At 44.8% G+C, this 19,910-nt stretch overlaps 2 protein-coding genes across 4 annotated transcripts in view; one reads left to right on the top strand and one right to left on the bottom strand.

Annotated features, from left to right (window-relative positions):
- Positions 1–4,472, bottom strand: part of ing3 (inhibitor of growth family, member 3) — an 11,720-nt gene extending 7,248 nt beyond the window's left edge. For 2 of the 3 annotated variants that reach the window (XR_007569333.1, XM_050035906.1), the window contains exons 1-4: positions 4,274–4,418; positions 4,082–4,153; positions 1,547–1,647; positions 1,309–1,374 (exon numbers count right to left, since the gene is read on the bottom strand). Coding sequence is in view for 2 of the 3 variants with exons in the window: in XM_050035906.1 (XP_049891863.1) it covers positions 1,309–1,374; positions 1,547–1,647; positions 4,082–4,153; positions 4,274–4,301 (267 nt within the window). In the remaining variant the exon portion in view is untranslated. Of the gene's footprint in view, positions 1–1,308; positions 1,375–1,546; positions 1,648–4,081; positions 4,154–4,273 lie in introns of all 3 variants that reach the window. The other variant, XM_050035907.1, reaches the window with a different exon arrangement.
- Positions 4,473–6,494: 2,022 nt separating this feature from the next.
- On the top strand, positions 6,495–17,360 carry tspan12 (tetraspanin 12). The gene is made up of 7 exons (XM_050036687.1): positions 6,495–7,282; positions 8,524–8,606; positions 9,079–9,214; positions 12,041–12,106; positions 13,074–13,181; positions 13,273–13,416; positions 14,936–17,360. Exons 1-7 carry the CDS (start codon positions 7,217–7,219, stop codon positions 15,266–15,268), a joined length of 936 nt encoding a protein of 311 aa, XP_049892644.1. The 5' UTR covers positions 6,495–7,216; the 3' UTR covers positions 15,269–17,360.
- The last annotated feature ends 2,550 nt before the right edge of the window (positions 17,361–19,910 follow it).

The following is a 19,910-nucleotide window of genomic DNA, read 5'->3' as shown; positions in this document are numbered from 1 at the left end:
ATTTGCTAGCCAATTGGAAACACAGTGGGGTGGGGATGGAGGGCAATCACATATTCATGTACAATCTTTTTTTTAATGCCTCAGTTTCATTTTATTATAGTTTTGTTTTTATTAAATTGATTTTGGCTTTACTGTTGTGTTTTTTTTTTTAAATTATCTTATTTTTTATTACATTTTAATTTGTTTTTTAATAGTTAATTTTTTTTATTAAGTATGTAATATATTTTATAATCTACATATTATTTTATCATGACAGTTGTGAGTGTGTAAAGCTCTGGCAGAACTGTCTTTTAGGTGTCTGTTCTTGTTTATTGAACATGTGTTGATCATAGATGGAGCTAATCCTCACCTTAATCCTGCTACAGACCAGGATTGCCCAGCAGCATAAATTACCATGGTTACTAGGCTGGGATTCAGGTTAACCACCTTGATGGAACAGAGTTGTGACTCAGGTTGATGGAACGGAAACCGGAGTTTAGCTCGATGTATCAGGCTTAGCCAGAACCATGGTTTCCATGGTTACCGATGTGAGGCTAATCTTAGTCACTCTGATGGAACAGAACTCTGGCTCACATTAGCCAGACTTGGCCATTTAAGCCTGGATTTGCCTTTAGCCTGCTTGATGGAATACCCCCCAGCAGTAACAACAACAATAGCGTCTCTGTGATGGATCAATAATAATCAACACATGATGACACACTGAATATGTGACGCACCGCGACACTGACACAAATCAAACAGAGCTCTAACAACTGTCGATATGTTTTATCACCTGCTGAAGATTTAAAGTGATCAATTCGATCACTGATCAATCAGGATGGATCACTGTCTCAATCAATATAATCTTCAGGAGTGTGATTACAAACAATCTGAACTTTTATTTAACGTATTTTATTATTTCACAGTCAGAGACTTGATAATACACTAAAACACAACAGGAACTGACTGTAAACACGGAGCCTGTTAGCATCTAGCTAGCTGCTTCAGCAACTTTTAACCAGTGTGGACTTTAGCCTGCTAGCCGTTAGCTAGCTTAGCAGCTGAGTTGGTGGATGCTGAGAGGACAGCACAGCACTGTGGGACTCAGCCATGTTGTTCTGTTACCTGTGCTGGATCACTCACCTGATGTTTTCCACATGTTCACGTGTCATAATTTATATCTCACCTTAAAGCCAACACCAGCTGATACCAGTGACATGCAGATATTATCCTGCACCCTACCATCAGTATCTGCTCTGACTGTACATCATTTATTACAACACATTATAATGTAGAAAGACAGTGAGGACACTTTAACTCTTCACTCACCAGATCATAAATCTGATTGGCCAGCTGGACTTTCTCATCTGCATCTTCCAGAGCTTTGTAATAATCCTGAAACACAGTGAGGACACATGAACCCTTTGTTTCCTGCAGAGGAGGGACGAGACGTTCACATGATGATCTGTGACAGTGTGTTAGTTTAACATGACAACACTCACACAGATCATGAGCGTCATATGTGACATCACACACAGAGCAGCGTGTCATCAGACGTGTTTCTGACCTTTTTAATGACCTCCATCTGCTCCTCTCTCCACTCAGGTTTGTTCTTCTTGGCGTTGACGAAGAACTCGATCACCTTTTGCTCCAGCTGGTCCGTGGCGTCTGAATGAGACGCAGTGTTTATGGTTACTGAGAGAACATTAACATCAGATCAGATCTATAACCTATAAAATACTGACAATGACTCAGTTTAGACAGAACGCAGCATCTGTAGCTTCAGCAGCCACTCAGACCTGTGTGATCCAGGGCTGCAACAAGAGTTCAATGGTGTGTTAACCACCTCAGAAAATATGACAGCATCACACAGCCTCTGAAGTCTCCTCAGGATTAATTTAATAATAACACATGTAACTATAAAGCACCTTTCAAAGACAATAAAACTGTAAGTCTGTAAAGTGATAAAAACAAACGTGTAAATATACCTTCACACACACACACACACACATGCTCTGTGCACACACTTCAGCACACACATACACAGACAGTTAACACTGGGACCTTATAGAAATGCCAACCTATAAACATGTGTTTAAGTGGATACAGATGTAGAGGATGGTATCTGAACAGGAAGTGCGCTCCACAGTTTGTGCGCTCTGACAGAAAGCGCCTTACACCGTCTGGTTATAAAATCCGTCCTGCGAACAGAAGACGCGGCTGCCGTGATGATGTCAGAGTATGTTTGGGTTCATCAAGACATCCATCATAAACTCAGGAGCTGGTCCGAGTTGTGCTTTAAAGGTGAGGAACAACATTTTTAGATTAATTCTAAAACGGAGAGGAAGCCGGTGCCGTGATGCTCAGACATGTGTGATGTGCTCACTTTTATATCACGGTTTTAATGAGAATGATGAAATAAAATATTTTTGCTCGCTGTTTCTGCACTCTGAACTCCTCGAGCTGAAAAAACTTCAACTCAGAGCAGAAAAGCGCTCCATGTCATCTGTTTTTCTCCCCATTGTCCAACGGGATGATGTGAGAGGCGGGGCTTCTGTGGTGGTCATGACAACAAGTGTACAGTTGGTAAACAATGAAGGAGAAACTGGTGGTAGTGGTTGCTGGATACCCAGAGCTATACGACTTTACAAAGCACAGTTAGCACCATCTCAATAGAAAACAGCAGATAAGTGCAGTACTGTAAACGTCCATGATGGAGGAGAAGCTCCTGGACCAACTGGTGGTACTCCCCATGATCCAGCCTCTTTTTTAGGGTCTCATGTACCCACACAGATCTCTGTTTATCTGCTGACAGCCTCTCACCCTCAACCAGAGCTACAGACAGTACCCTCTGCCTCAACATGGCAGCAGCTACACACTGATTACTGCAGGATACACAAACTGTAGACTGATCACACAGGAAGATTAGTGTGAGGAGGTGATGGGGTGGTTGCCTGGTAACAATAAAAAAAGCTTTACTAGTAGCATTATATTAACAAAAAAAGGCAGTGCCGTGTGCTTTGTGTTTTACAACCTGCACAACACGTCCCGTGTGATCAGGGCCCAAACATGAATATAAGGAGCTGCAATAATCAGGTGTAGAATAAATAAAATCATTTCTGTCCTTCTCTGTGTCACAGGAGACCATCTGTTCTCACAAGGTGTGCCTCCAGGTGTGCCGTGGGATTTTGTGCTAACCACACATTATTATTGCGATGCTCAACTGAGCCCATACACAGGTTATGACCTGCATGAGTTTCTCATTTTAATTTGATTTGTAATCAGTGTGTTGTGCACACACATCTCCTCACAACGAGACAAACTCTTCCTAAAAAATGTTTTTAATTACTTATATCAAGGTTGTTGAATTACAAACATGTACGTGGTTATAAGAGTGATAATAACACACGTTGGTTAGTCACAGAGATGAGCTCTTGGTTTGTGCTTTGGTTGAAAACCACTGATTTAGTTTAATTTACTGTATGTGTTGTTTTCTCCTGTTTGCTGCTGCAGCTTCTTGGTGAAACATTACACTGATTGGACATTAAAGCTCCACAGTTAAACACAAGATCATTAAGTGTTCCTGCAGTGAGAAACATTTATTTTACATCTTCATAAGAGATTATAGTTTAGTTTATGTCCATTGTTTGTGTTGTTGTTTGCACTGACTGCTGTTTGTCCAAAACATGAAGGCTCCACAGTCAAACACATTAAGTGTTCCTGCAGTGAGAAATACTGACATCACACCTGAAGTCTACAGTTTATGTGCAGCTGCCACATCATGGATGTGATTTAAATAAACTCAGGTGACGTCAGAGTGCTGTGTGATGCAGCAGAGACAACAAACAGCTGTGTTCAGTAAATAAACTCTAACTTCAGTCTGTTAGCTGTTAGCATGCTATGCTAACTCTCATGCTAACCACAGAGTGATGGAGTCTGATGTTTCATGTGTGAATGAATCGTTACGGAGCTGCTCCCTGTGTGTGTGTGTGTGTGTGTGTGTGTGTGTGTGTGTGTGTGTGTGTGTGTGTGTGTTAGTAACGTGTGTATCTGTGTGTTGGGTCCCGGTGTGATGCGCCGGTAACCGGCGGGCTGTACCTACTCTGAACCTGCAGGTCCATCTCTCTCATTTCCGTAAACCTGTCGCGGAGATCCATGGGAAGCTGCTCGATCACTGCCAGGAGGACAAACAGCAGTTAGCACGGCTAGGCTAACGGCCGGACACACACACACATTTCACGGTCAGAAACGGGCCCACGGAGCCGCTGCCGCTCCGGTACCGTCCCATACTCACTCTCCAGGTAATCCTCCAGGTACAACATGGCGGGAACTTTCGCGTTTTAACGTTTTATGTGACAATTTTCTTCTTTCAATATGGCGCCGCCAGCAGCCGTCTTTCTCCCTCAGAAAAAAATACACCGAGATATTGAGGTCAGAGATGATGACGCACACGGCTGCCGGGGCTCTGATTGGCTGGATCTTACGCGGGCGTTGATTTGCGTCCTCAGAACAGATGCCTTATGGGAGTTGTAGTTGGACACATGCGCAGATCGTTTCTTTTGTGGAAAAATTATTTTATTTTAATTATTTTTTTATGTTATTGTAAATTTCCACATTTTTAACATCAAACAAAAAATTAATTATTATTTTTTTATGAATATTATTTTACAAATATATTTGCAAATTGCTGTAGGACAGATATCATAAAATAAAACAATGAAGTATTTATTGTTTTATTTCATTATATTCTAATTTAAATATGTGTGTATAGATGTTGTCTGTGTGTGTGTGTAGTGTGAACAGTGTGTGAGAGCTGCAGAGCTACAGGCTGCTGCTGCGAAAAGATCAGTGTTTGAAATAATTATTAGAGAATAAATATAAAATATTTACATATTCTAACAGATCTTTAAACCCACAAAGAAACTTTATCACAGATATAAGTATTTAATTTAACACTGAAGATGTGCTGCTGTTAGGCTAATTCTTGTTTTCACATTTGTATTTTTAAATGTTTTATTTGTATTTCTGCTGCTTGAAGGACAAATAAAATAATTTTTATTAAATCATCAGAATGTTCAGACTTTTCAGTTTTGTTTCCATGATCATAAAAAAGGTTTTGTTTTCAAGCAAACTGTATTTTTTGACATACAGAATATTTCATACCAATGATAAGCACCTGTAATTTATACACGTACATGTATAAACACCTTGTCAAGCGTACGTCACCTTAGTTTCTTTGTCTGTTCTTGTGTGTATACAAATATATATTTCAGTTTTGTCCTTGTAACGTCGCCACTGTTTTGATTTTGCAGCAATAAATTAAAATAAATGAATAAATACATGTTTAAAAAGTATGTTTGCATCATAGGAACAATTTGTTGTTGACATAACTTCATGTGACAAACCCTGCAGCTCCTTCAATGGCTCGTACTATCATAATTATTTTAAATATTTTCAGATTAAAAGACTGTCAGAAACTGTCTGCTGCACAATAAAGAATAATAATAATAATAATAATTAAATGTGATTATTAAAGTGAGTAAATGTTTTTCTTTTCTTCAGCCTGACATTAAAACATAAAGTCAGCTCGGGTTTATTTATGAACACATGACTTTACTCAGGTGATTCATGCTCACACTGGTGTTCACTCACGTCTAACTCCTAGATAGACAGCAGGTTCTGTCCACATACTTATGGCCAAATACTCTATATATCGAGCACTTTGTGTGCACACTTTTATTGATTTAATTGTGTGCACATAAAGATGTCCAAAAGTAAGTGGACACAAAATACCACCTATCCAGTATAGTCTATATTTTTGGCCAGAAGTATGTGGACACAAACTCCTAGACACACATTAGTTTGTGTCCACATACTTCTGGCCAGTCAGTTGGTGATGTCCTTAAACTTTTGGCCACATCCTTCATTATTTATTAGTTTGTGTCCGCAAACTTATGACCAGAATTATATGGACACAACACACCACCTATCCAGTGGTTTGGGTCTTTTGGCCATAAGTATGTGGACAAAAACTAGATAGATACACAGCAGTTTGTGTCCACATACTTTTGGCCATGTAGTTTATTTATGTAGAAGTTTGAGTCCACAAACTGGTGTCCAAAAGTATGTGGACAGGAAATAAGTTATGCGATACTTTGTGTCCACACAGTCTGTGTATGGAGCTGTGTCCGTCGGTACACACAGAGTTTCCAGCCCCTGTCCCCCTGTCTGTTTGTCCCCCTGACTGTCTCTGTCTGTCTCAGTGTGTCCCCCTTCTGTCTGCCAGCAGAGGCCTCCGTGTGTCTGCGCAGCTTCATCCTCTTCAACACAACAACACTCTCAGCCTGCTGGCCTGCTGACCCCGCGGCTCTGCGGCTGGAGGCGGACACATTCCTCTGTCCTCCCCCAGGACTCACTGACTGAAGGGGGGAGGAGAGGGGAGGAGGAGGAGGAGGAGGAGGAGGAGGAGGAGGAGGGAGGCTGCTGCTGCTGCTGCTGTGCGCATTTAATTAGTGAGGAGGAAGAAGAAGAAGCGGCAGGACGGGACGGGACAGCGCACCGCCCCCTCCACACTGCCCCGGGCTCCGGCTACACTCACAGCCGACACAGAGAACCGCAGCTCGGCCGTTTGGAGCTTTGACGCAGCGGAGGAAACGTTTACGCACAAAGTTGTTGCTGTGGAGCGCGTTGGAGAGGATTTATCTCACTCTGCTGGATGGTTTAAAGCTTTTCATTTTATAGTTTGTGTTTTTCAGCGGAGGAGTTTCGCTCTGCAGTTTTGGATCGTCTAAGCAGAGTCCTGTAAACTCGTAACTCTGCGGAAGAACGCGTCATTAACGTGACCCGCACGGTGCGTTTTCCTGCCGCGTCCCGCTCAGTGAGTGATGATTGATTTGGAAATGTCAGCGCCGCCGCTGCGCGCTGCTCCGCACACTCCATCATCCCGGCGGGGCTGAGGGAAAGTAAGAAACCACCTGTTGTGGAAGTTTCCTGGAGCTTCTCACGGATAAACCCGAGCTGCTGAAACCAGACTCCGGACTGAGCCGAGTGGAGACGCGCAGGCAGCGGAATGCGGCTTTTACGCACGGAGCAGACGCAGTTTCTGAGAAGAGGCTCCTCTCTAATGAGTGATAATCTGCACTGCCGTGTCTCCACGCTCCGTGTTGTGTGTTTGCAGTGAGCATGTTGCCATGGTGTCCCGGGCTCAGATGAGCCGGACGGCGGAGCTCCGGTCGGGATGGCTCGGGAGGACGCGGTGAGGTGTCTGCGCTGTCTGCTCTACGCGCTCAACCTGCTGTTCTGGGTGAGCGAGCAGCTGCTGGATGACGTGTATAATCTGATGGTTACCTGTCAGCTACATGTGTCTTTACAGAGGAGATTCAGCATAAAACAGAACGTGACGTGTAAATGATGACACTCCTCATGTGAAAACTGCACGAGCCTCGATGTGACATCATCACATGTCACTGGGATGAATTCACTTTAATGCACGTGTGGTTTAAACATGACTTGAATTTAAATACAGAGACGAGATTAAATCAAATGAGTGATGTTGGTTTCACATGTCGGATGTGTGACGTCACTCAGTTTAACATGTGAAATCATTTTGAAATGTTTCAAACGTGATGACCTCACACAGTGCACTCTGAGAAACTGTGTGTGTGTGTGTGTGTGTGTGTGTGTGTGTGTGTGTGTGTGTGTGTGTGTGAAATAATGTGACACACAGACATTTGGGATTTTGAGATATTTGACATGTGAAATGTGAAACATCACACATGGAAACAGCTGTCTCACACACAGAGTCATTTCAGGTCAGGTTTTCACATGAACATGTTGAAGATGTTTCGTGTCACATTAAAAACGGAGGAAGTTACAAACTGAATCTGAGCCACACTTTGACCTGATGTGTCCCTCTGTAGAAGGTGAACACAGAACATTTAATTACCTTTAAGTTTGCTTTGAAAATTCAAGTTTACAGTTAAACTTAAAGTTTGCAGTGAGAGTTTACATCTGCAGTTTGCAGTTGAAGTTAAAGTTTGCAGCTGAAGTTTACAGTTGAAGTTGGAGTTTGCAGTTGAAGTTTGCAGCTAAAGTTTGCAGTTGCAGTTTGCCATTTGCAGTTGAAGTTTACAGTTGAAGTTTGCAGTGAAGTTTTGCAGTTTGCAGCTGAAATTTGCAGCTGAAGTTGAAGTTTGCAGTTGCAGTTTGCAGTTAAAGTTTACAGTTGCAGTTTGCAGTTGGAGTTTGCAGCTGATGTTTGCAGTTGAAGTTGATGTCTACAGTAAAAAATAATGTTTTCAGTGAAATGTGTTCATGGAAGTTAAGGTGAGCAGTTCAGGGTAAAGTTTACAGTTAGTTTACAGAAATCTTGAAGTTTTTAGTAAAGTAGGCTGCCATGAGTCTGTCTGTCTGTCTGTCTGTCTGTCTGTCTGAGAGCATGTCTGACATTCTGAGATGTTATTTGTGGGCAGCAGAAACTGATCCATGTGTGTTTATTTGTGTGTGTGTGTGTGTGTGTGTGTGTGTGTGTGTGTGTGTCTCCAGCTGATGTCAGCATGTGTGCTGGGAGTGGCCGCCTGGATCAGAGACTCTCTGAACACCGTCCTGACCCTAACAGCCCACACCAGGTGAGTCCCACACACACACACACACACACACACCAGGTGAGTCCCACACACAGACACCAGGTGAGTCCCACACACACACACACACACACACACATACACACACACCAGGTGAGTCCCACACACACACACACACACACACACACACCAGGTGAGTCCCAACCAGTAAGACCAGAGTCCTGATGGATCTGGAGCCTTGAGGTCTATGTGACATGAACCAGGTCATCTGACACCAACATCCCACGGCCCCCCTGATCTCTGTCCAGCATGACTCACACAGAGGTGGAGATAAATCAGTGTTTGTGTAGATTCCAGTCACATGGAGTCTTTAAGGGGACCCAGAGAGGACTCGTCCATGTTGGATCAAACTGTGTCTGGTCACTGTGCGAGCTGCTGGGCTCATGTCGGAGCAGCAGAGACAGATAAATCCATAAGTGATTAAACGTCTGTCCTCTGTGTCTCTGTGTGTGTGCAGGTTGGAGGAAGCAGCCGTCCTCACATATTCTCCAGCTGTTCATCCCGTCATCATCGCCGTGTGCTGTTTCCTCATCATCGTGGCCATGGTGGGATACTGCGGCACGCTCAGATGCAACCTGCTGCTGCTGTCCTGGGTATGTCTTCATCTTGTTATCTGTATGGCCAATCGGCTGAGAGATGACCCACTGTCAGAGTCACCGTGTTTCTGTCCGTAAACTGAACCTCAGTGACTTTATGTCAGTCACACAGCTGTACGTTAAGGATGTGAAGTCATTTGTGGGGCGCTAATACAATTTGATATGAGCTGCTCTATGAAGGTGTGTTGGCAGGATAAATGTACATGTCCAATAGTCTTCCTCCTTGCAGTTACATTTGTGCGTACGTTTTTGTTTTATTCACAAATGTACGATAAGTGATGAACACAAATCTGAGACAGTCGATCTCCTGTTCACGAACAAACACAAAGTGTTGGAGAAAACCTGTCATAATCATTCCTGAAAAAAATCGCTCGTCACATTTTATCTGACAGAAGGGTCCAGTTTGAGGCGGAGTAGAGGAGTAATCAGATTACTAATGACTGTAAACAGTAACCAGGTAACAGCAGAGCAGGTAAACACGTCCACCTGTGTCTCACCTGGTTCCTCCTGTCGCCTGTTCAAGAGATGAAAGGAGCTGCAGGTGAACTCTGAACACAGGTCAGTCTGTCTCTGCTCCGCTCAGTGAGACACATAACCTGTCTGCTGTCACCTGGGGGGGCGGGGCCAGGTGTCAGGTGTCTCCATTGTCCCCCAGAGAAGAGATAAGATTGTCCCTGAAAGACGAGAGGATGGGAGACAGAGAGCAGCTTCAGTCTGCTGAGCTACTGCAACAGGCAGAGACAGGAAGTGAACCCATCGTCCCTCAGTCGCTGCGGAGACACCCAGGAGACAACATCACCCACTGTCCCTCAGTCGCTGCAGAGACACCCGGGAGACGACATCACCCACTGTCCCTCAGTCGCTGCAGAGACACCCGGGAGACGACATCACCCACTGTCCCTCAGTCGCTGCAGAGACACCCGGGAGACGACATCACCCACAATAACATTATAATCATAACTTGCAGCATTCACAGACAAACACTTGTCTTTATCTGGACACATTTCCCCCACAAATACAACATGCTAACATTATTAGCACAAGTCTATGGCATTTTACATTGTATAAATTAGCCTAGCAGCTAACAGACTTTTCCTCCTCTCATATGAAATCAGGGACAACAGCAACATGTGACAAAGGTAACGTCACAAAATTCGGCTCCATTACAGCTCACAAGGTTCACTGACAAAACAACTGTCTGATACAAAAACGTTTTCAACACTTATGCTAACATTATTAGCATAAGCCTATGGCATTTTACATGGTATAAGTTAGCCCTGTGGCTAACAGTTTTACTCATTTGAAGTCAGGATAAATCACACACAGGACTTCATTTATTGTTTCTTATCTGTGAAATCAAAGAAAATAAAATCTTCGTTTCTACTGAAGGAAATGGTTTTTAGTTTACAAACATAAACAGGAAGTCTGCGTCGCTGTGACAAGAGGTTACATTTCCGAGGAGCTGCACGTTAAGGCCCTGACACACCAAGCCGACGGTCAGCCGTCGACCAAAGTCGGGCCGTCGGTGAGCGTCTGTCGGCCTAGTTTTTGCGGTGTGTCCCGCACCGTCGGCACTTCGGCGGCTTTTCAGCCGATTGAGCATGTTGAATCGGCGGCGGAGCTTGTCGGTGAGAGAGATCACTCTGATTGGCTGTTCAGGTTTTATTTCCTCGCCCCTGTAGCGAGTGAATCTGCCTGTAGTGAAACCGGGGCTAACCGGTGCTTCCTCCTCAGGCTCCACTTCACTCAGCTGCCCGACAGACCCGCTGCTTCTTCCCACTTTAACCTGAATAACAAACCGGAGCTAGCTGGGAGCGGCTAGCGGAGCGTTAGCCGCAGCATGACCGGAGGGAAGCACAGCCAGTTAGCCTCCGCTAGTCTCTGAGCTAGCCCCGGCTCTCCGTTTGGATCCAACCGGAGCACCGAGCCCTGGTTTGTTATTCAGGTTAAAGTGGGAAGAAGCAGCGGGTTTATCGGGCAGCTGAGTGAAGTGGAGCCTGCGGAGGAAACACCGGGACCGTCTGGATGTAATAGTCCGTGGAGGTGCTGCGGTGCTCGGCTGCACAGATAGGAAACCCCTCGGCTGACAGGATGTACCACTCTCTCACTCCGCTCTCTCTCACGCAGGCACAGAACGTACGTGCTACTTGGCCGTCGGATGTAGTCCGTGTAGTGTGTTCAAATGCAACTGACACAGGGCGACGTGAGGTGACGTAGACGACGCAACAGTTGGCTTTCGTCACCGCTAGTTCTTTGATGTTGGTTTGGTGTGTCCGCACCTTTAGGCTACGGTGAAGAGTATGTAGCGTATGTGTCCACTCAGAGTTGACGCTGCAGGTGCGGTGTTGATTCACTGCAGAAGTTAAAATCCTGTTCAACATGTCATCAAACGTCTCACCTGTCCTGTCCATGATCCCGTCCTGACGCCTGTCCCTTGAACACAGACGGCTTAAAGATGAGACGACTCTGCTTCATTCCATGAGTGAACCTTTCACACAAAACGATAATAGATTAAATCTGTTTTAGTGTAGCGCCACCTGTAGGACACACACACACAGTCACTCATCTGGCCTCCAGGAGTAAGTCACTGTGTGATGTTTCCATGCAGCAGATCTGAGGTCAGTTATAAATACGTCCTCCTGATGACTCTGACCTTTGACCCTCAACATGTAAATATTCTCTGACAGTGTACCGTTCACCTCCACTGTTTCTACCTGCAGTCTTACCTCTGTGTGTGTGTGTGTGTGTGTGTGTGCGTGTGTGTGTGTGAGGTCAAAGGTTGTCGACACACAGTCTGAACATGTGTGTGTTTTTGTGTTTCAGTATTTCTGCAGTCTGCTGGTGATCTTCTGCGTGGAGCTGGCGAGCGCCGTGTGGACCTACGACGAGGTGACAACATGCACACATCACGTTATGTCAGATGACAACACTACTGATGATGATGATGATGATGATGATGTGACAGGTTTTTGTCCCTCTCACTCTGCTGTAGTTTTTTTTCCTAACATGATAATACTGAGTGAGTGTTGGCTCCGCCCCCTTGTGTGTAGTGGACCAATCAGAGAGGCGGTAGTGAGCAGCTGCAGACGGGTTCAGTTACAAACACGTCTCACTGCTAAGAATAAACTGAAATGTCAAACACGCTGCTCTCAGATCAGATCCTGTTACACACCCCGACACTGAGACACAACAAGTACACAACTAACACACCGAGGACACAACAGGTACACAACAAGTACACAATAACTACACAACATGAAGCTCTATAATCATGTCAACAACGACATTAAATTAACACGCAGAAGAAGCATCAGATCATCAGACTGAGCAGCAGCAGCTGTTGTTGTTGTTTGTTGTTTACCTGCAGGCTGACCTCACTATCTCACCTGAGCTCTGTCTCTACAGGCCTCACCTGCCTCAGGGGGTTGTGGGTATTGTAGTCAGGATGAATGGTTTCTTATCAGCACAGAGCTGACACACACCCACACACACACACACACACACACACACCTGGCTGACCTGGGGACAGGTGATGACCTCACAGTCCATAAACTGTAGAGAGACGTTCAGTTTGGTGACATCAGCGGGGACACACTAACGCAGGCCATCACATCTCAGGCCCCGCCCACCTCTGCTGCCCTCAGGTACACACTGCAGGGTTCAGGTCACACACAGGAGGAGACACCTGAGCAGGTGTGACACCTCTCTGAGACAGACTGAAGCTGTGTCTGTGTGTGTGTGTGTGTGTGTGTGTGTGTGTGTGTGTGGCAGCCCCCGAGGGACAAATAAAGTTATCTTGAATCCTAATGACCGTGTGTGTGTGTGTGTATGTGTGTGTGTGTGTGTGTGTGTTCAGCCGTCGGTGCAGCGCTCTGATATGATCAGCCTGAAGTCTCGGATGCCAAACTTCGGTCTGCAGCGTTACCAGTGGCTCACACACACCTGGAACAGCTTCCAGACCGAGGTCAGAGGTCACACACACACACACTCACACTCACAGACTGTGGTGGTCACGTGACCCGTGTGCTGACAGGTGTGTGTTTACCTGTGGACAGTTTAAGTGCTGCGGCGTGATCTACTTCACTGATTGGCTGGAGATGACAGAGATGGAGTGGCCACCTGACTCCTGCTGCTCCAATCAGTATCCAGGATGTGCTCGCCACGCCCACTACCACGACCTCAGCGACCTGCACCAAGAGGTGAGACACCGCCGCCTCTGATTGGACGACAGATGACAGAGTCAGAGGGGCTTTCGTCCAATCACAGACGTTCATCACTGTAACAGCAGGTTTCTACTGTGTCCACCTGTTGTTATGTGTGCTGTGACTGTTAGCTTCCTCCTCCTCCTCTTCCTCTTCATCTGTCATCTCTGGTAGTGTGGAGCCATCATCATCGTCATCGTCATCGTCCACTGGTCATGTGACTCCACTGCAGCAGAAAGACGAGACATAAAGAATTTAAACCGAGTCATCAAACTGTGACAGATCTATGGAGGATGATTAGTGCCACATGTATAATAATTACATAACTGACCACAAGATGGCGCCTGTTTAGTCGCTCGCCACTCGTCAGCGTTTACGCCACAAACAGTTTCTATTTTCCAGGTTTTACTCCACAGTATGCGGCCCTCGGAATATACGCAGTCATGTTTATCCCCTCACGTTCCTGCTCGGCTCACAGACTTCACTTTCTGATGATTTTTTTTTTTACAAATATTAAATATAAAAATATGAAAATTAAATATATAAAAAACCAACAAAAATTCTCTGATAAAATTGATATTGTTGTGACTGAAACAACATCTAGTAGTTTCTTTTCTTTACCATTAAAACCGTCTGTCAATCAAACTCAACACTTCCTCCAGATATTTCACAATAAAAGCCGATCAGGAGAAAACAGGATGATGCTCTCTATGGCCTGTCTGAAGGCTTTTATTGTGAAGCGTCTGTACAGGAAGTGTTTAAACTGATTGACAGAAGCTTGAGAGCGAACAAAAGGAAGTGACAGTGACTTTAGTTTATTCGTGAAGCCTGGAGTTTGAGCATAGATATAAAATAATAAATGGATATTGGACGACAAGATGGCGTCATTCCAGTGGAGCTGCTGGCCCAGTGCCAAAACTGTTTCTAGAAAAAGAAAACCCAAAACATCAGTACATACCTCCTGATAAATGTAATCACTTAATAAACTGTTTATGGATAAAAATAAACTAAAAATGCTAAATTTTTACAAAAAATAAATAAATAAAAAAAGCAAAATATCACCAAAATAAATATAAGGAATTAAATGAATAAAGCAAAATATCATGAAAAAAAATAAAAAAGCAAACCTCACCCCCCAAAAACTAAAAATAGAAAAGCTAAATTTCTCAAACCCTGGGTTTACCTCTTTACTTTGAATATGAGCATTGGTGTTCCTCCTGCAGGCTCCGCCCACGAATTCCTGCTCAACTCACAGACTTTACATTCCGATGACATCATGATTTTTAAATCGCCTTTCTTTGCTCAAGGAAACTTTTACAAATTTAAAACCTCCATGGATCCAAAGTTCAGGTTTTCTGGGCTGCAGGGAATTTTTTTGTTGCAGTACCACGAGTGTCCACTTGGGGGACAATAACTGTGAGGCTGAGCTGCGTTCGTAGAGTCCTGAGAACGAGAGCTAAATGCCTCGTGATGATTCCCGCTGGTGCTGACAGTTTTTCCTCTGCTTGTGTTTCAGGGCTGCGGTCCGAAGATCTACAGCTTCATTCGAGGGACGAAGCAGCTGCAGGCACTGCGTTTCCTGGGCGTGTCCATCGGCGTGGCTCAGATCCTGGCCATGGCGCTCACCCTTACGCTGCTGTGGGCGCTTTACTATGGCCGAAAGTCACCAGAGCTGGACACCACGGTGGCGACTCCGGACGACTCCACCCCCCTCACAGTTACACACGGACCTTCAGCTGAAGCTCCACAGTCAGGCTGCGGCCGCACTAACAAGAGCTGTGCCGTGATGACGAGCACCGCCGCCGCCAAGCCCAGCGAACTCCAGTTTGAGATGGAGCGGCTGTCGTAGCAGACGGCGTCACGCTGCGGCCTGAACGCATCCCAGGATTTAAAGTCTTATTTTATCAGTTTATTCATCAGTTCTGTCAGAAATCAGAACGTTTGACTCCACGAGGTCACAACTGACATCTGAGGACACGGACAACTGCTCTGCATGATCCCAGACACAAACTCTGCATCTTCACGTATCTACACAGGCTGCTCACAAACTGTTCGTACGTTTTTCCTATGAAAAACAAAATTCAGACAAATCCCGCACGATCACGAGCCAGTAAGACTCGTCTATGCTTGATGTTAGAGAGGGACGGAGCCTTCTGTCAGTACTCTGTGTAGAGTAGAACCCCTGCAGATCATGGAGGTGGTGTATTGTGGTACAAGTAAGAAACGACCGTAGGAGACGAACAAGATATTTAAATAGTGGCACAACGGAACAAATCAGGAATATAAAATAATATATAGTGAAAAGAATTCGCCATCAACACGTCGTGATGTATTTAACAACCTCACAGACCACCACCGTCTACAGCACTACCTCTGTTTGAAGGTACATGACCACGATCTCCTCCACCGTCACCTCATTTGTTGTTGTGTGAAACTTTTGACTCCGTCCTCTAGTGCCGTCCTCTACTCCGAAGTCATCGAATACCAGTGCTTGGTCAGTGACTTCCAGCGTCAGACACTGATGGAAAAAGCCGTCCTTTCATGTCAGCATGATACATGGCTGGTCGCCCAGGAGGTTCACTTCCTGTACGATTGTAAAGCAAAACCTGTTCTTTTTTCTGAAACCCAACCACGTGTGTGTGTGTGTGTGTTGGCTAAACGTAACCACATGTGTGTGTAGGCTAAACGTAACCACGTGTGTGTGTTGGCTAAACGTAACTACGTGTGTGTGTCGCGTGTGTGTGTCGGCTAAACGTAACTACGTGTGTGTGTTGGCTAAACATAACCACGTGCGTGTGTTGGCTAAACATAACCACGTGCGTGTGTTGGCTAAACGTGTGTGGGCAGTGACATTTACAGCATTTGAAAAACATGTATCTATTTTCGTACAGGAGAATAAATGAGTATTCGTGCATAACCCACGCATAACCCACGTGTTTGGAAAAGCTACCATCACATGACCAAACACGTGCATAACCCACATGTTCGGTCATGTGATGGTAGCTTTTCCAACCACGTGCATAACCCACGTGTTCGGAAAAGCTACCATCACATGTCCAAAAGGCCGATCCTAGTAAAGAAGGAAGTGGTCGTATGAAGCGGCAGGTTGAGGTGGTGTGTTACAAAGCACAGGACTTTCCTTCAGGGGAGCGGTGTTTGGAAACACGTGAACTTAAAGTAATTTTAAGGTTCATCATCACCGTGTTTCCTAAACCTAACATCCGTAACTTTGCGTTAAGTACGTAACTTTTTCCAGTGTCCATCCGATATTTAGTAGGACGTCTTATGAACGGTTGTGTGAGGACACGCTGATCCAGGACCCAACATGACTCAATAACTTAACAGTTATATTTTAGCTTTATGTGATGCATGACTGAGCGTTTGTTTCCGTCCTGTCTGATTGGTGGTTCTTTATTCAGTGATGTCACTGTGATGTCACTGTGATGTCAGATATGAACTCGACGAGTTGTACTACAATTACTGACAGAACTGATGACTGAGTTCACGAACAGTTGAGTTCACTGCAGATATGAGGACAGCAGTGATGATGATGAGGCACAGAGCGAAGACTGTTAATGAACTCTGACCTTTGACCCCTGAGCGGGTCCTGTCATAGACCCTGATGGACTCTGGTCCATCTGTTTGGTACTTTGTGGTTTGTCACTGGACGAGAACATGAACTGAAGCACTGATGGAAACAACCACTGTCTGAGGGACGTCTTCTCTTCGGGTTCAGACACAGAATCATCTCCATGTCGACTGAACTGTAAAGACGCGAGTCGCTGCTGTCGGGTGTCAAGTCGTGTCAGAGGAGACGAGCTCACGTGTTTTTCAGAGTGTCAGGTTGTATTTGAGAAAATGTGCATGGTGTTATATTTAATGATGTTTGATCGTTTTCTCTCTGCAATAAACATTAAAGCAGGATCTGTCTGTACGACGAACTGTGGACGTTTGATTTGGTCACCAGGTGAGCGGGGCGGGGGGACTGCTGTAAACATGATGAGGAGGGACGAAGCCTCCTGTTGATTTCACTAAAAACAAACACACCTGCCTCTCTTTATCCTCCGCCTTCATTAAACAACACTGGAGCAAATTTGAAGGTTTGAGACTTTTTCAAACTGTATCATCAGTCACCAACTGTCCCAATCCAAAGTCCATGTCTACACAGGAACGCTCCCAATAACCACAAGCGCTCCATTTTTACATCAACTAGCGGTGATGATGAATCAGTCCAGTCTCCAGAGGGAAACGTTGGCATTGTACATTTCTGCAAACCACAGGTACGTTACATTTGTACGTTTCATACGTAGTATCATCTCAGTGTTTGTAAAGTGACGCAGCATCTGAGCTGACTGTGTCATCAGCAGGTGGAGGGGATGGTGGATGGCGAGACACCTCAGAGAGATGCCTGCCGAGCTGCAGACGCTGTTCAACACCAACACACAACCTGAGTGGTTGTGTGTTAGAGACGCTTCACAATGTTTTCACCAATGTTTGTGGCACCAATTCTGCACGTGCTCAAACATAATCTGCTCCGTGGTAACTTACAGATGTAATGTATCCGTGTTTTGCAGAAATGTACGATGCACCACTTCCTCTGACGACGGGTTGGGTGAAAACTATATGTCACCGGCCTGTTTCACCACATTTGAAACATGTAAGCTGTGAAGTTCATTTCAACATGTTTCACCAGTCAGATCAAACCATTCCTGTGACCCGTGATGATCCCTGCAGGACAACTAACTAACTAACTAACTAACTAACTAACTAACGTGATGCTGCCAGTGTTTGTAATCTGCGTCACTTCTGTGAAACTACGTTTGGAGATTTTATTTTACTGATGAGAACTTTAGAGAAGTTTAGATTTTATCTGTGAGGTTGATTTCTGGTTGTGATGGTGAGGATTTTTTCTTGGTTTGGCTGTTGACCAGTTAAGTTATTATATTGGCCCCCCTTCAAAAAATATGACGGTGATGGTGTTTAACAGATATGGGGCAGGTTTGATTCAGTGACTGACAACTTGTGAAACCTTCATGCTTTATGCAAAGTACATGACAATGTTATTTTTGGCTTGTGCACCCTTGTGCCAGCGACACGATGGTGAGCATTAAACTAGCATAGTGAGGAAGAGCTACGTCACGTTGCGTTGCACTGATTGGTTGTAGGTCTATCCATCTGCGACTGATGGTGACACCTTTTGGAAATCAAAACAGAGCAACGGTGTTTGACGACTTCGGTTGTGGCTGGTGGAGTCAGAATTACATCTTGGTTTCACTTACGCCGGGTGCACAACCTATTTATCCTGTTTTAACGAAGCGTTTCCCCAACGCATTCCCCACCAATGCCGCGAGGTTCCGTCGTTGCCAGACCTGGCCAGATGTGGGCGGCTAGCTAGTGTGCTGTCGGCGAGAGCTGTTGGCGAAGTCATCTAGCAGAAGAGCTAGCAATATCTTCCTGCGAAGATCTCTCATGTTGACTGTCACTGTACCAACTGAACTGAGGTGAGTTGAGTAGTGTACTATTGAAAGAGCTGATATAGAAATGAACGCGAAATTTGAAAATATAGAGTAATTATCAACCGCATAGAAATCAACCTATGTTCAACAATCACTCTTAATAGTGGAAAAAAAGCTTATGCTTATTTTTCTTTTGCATAAATAAATGAAATATTGTTTGTTTACAACTGCGATTGCAATTTATTTCCTACTTCCGGCACCGTTACGCTCCATTTCTTCCATCTTGTCAACGCCCGAGTAGGAAAAATCCAACGCCTCCACGGTCCGACGGTCAATGGAACCGCTGCCGTGTTGCACGCTAGTCCATTACTAACTAGCGTTACGTATGTGACTGGTGTGTGTAGATCTGTAAATGTACACATGATGCCTCTAGTGTCCGGCGCAAGGAAGTGCACTTCTTTACAGATGGATCGAAACCTCAGAGAAGCTACCTGTAGCCGTGGGGGAGGGGCTAATTTTGTTTGTTTTTTGACACCCAGTAATTTAAAGAATTAGGTTGGAACATTACCGGGACAAAAACAAGACCAGAACTGTGTGGCGACAAATACGTGAAGATGCTGGCCTGCCAGGTATGCAGTAAGATCTGTGACATAGTTCATTAAGATGTATGAACGGCTAAGTCATAATGACGATCTGACTCTGACTGTATGAGGTATGACCATATTTTAGTAGAATAACATTACTCAGATTCACAGTGTGTCAAAACTAGTTAAACATGTTCTTTTTAATCAGACAAACTGAACTGAAAGAAAAACCTGTTAGCCCGTTAGCAGCCTGTTAGCTAAGCTAGCACAAGGTCACATGGTCAAACGCAATGAGCCAATCACAGTGCGTATAGCTATTCCCATACACTTGGACATCCTCTGCCTGGACGTCCATTGAAATGCATTACAGAAAGATTTGAAGTTTAAAAATGGTCAAACGGTGTGCATGGGGCACATGCAACTCTGACACAAGGTATCCTGAGAGGCTGGG

The sequence above is a fragment of the Epinephelus moara genome, chromosome 23 (assembly GCF_006386435.1).
Source record: "Epinephelus moara isolate mb chromosome 23, YSFRI_EMoa_1.0, whole genome shotgun sequence".
NCBI lineage: Eukaryota > Metazoa > Chordata > Actinopteri > Perciformes > Serranidae > Epinephelus > Epinephelus moara.
The sequence above is the reverse complement of the archived record's forward strand: the minus strand, read 5'-3'. Positions and strand labels throughout refer to the sequence as shown.

What these genes read in the sequence shown, in the direction of transcription:
- tspan12 (XM_050036687.1), top strand. Translation starts at nt 7,217, where the DNA reads ATGGCTCGGGAGGACGCGGTGAGGTGTCTGCGCTGTCTGCTCTACGCG. An exon ending in ACCCTAACAGCCCACACCAG is followed by an intron (nt 8,607 to 9,078) that starts GTGAGTCCCACA and finishes GTGTGTGTGCAG; the next exon opens with GTTGGAGGAAGCAGCCGTCC. An exon ending in CCGTGTGGACCTACGACGAG is followed by an intron (nt 12,107 to 13,073) that starts GTGACAACATGC and finishes GTGTGTGTTCAG; the next exon opens with CCGTCGGTGCAGCGCTCTGA.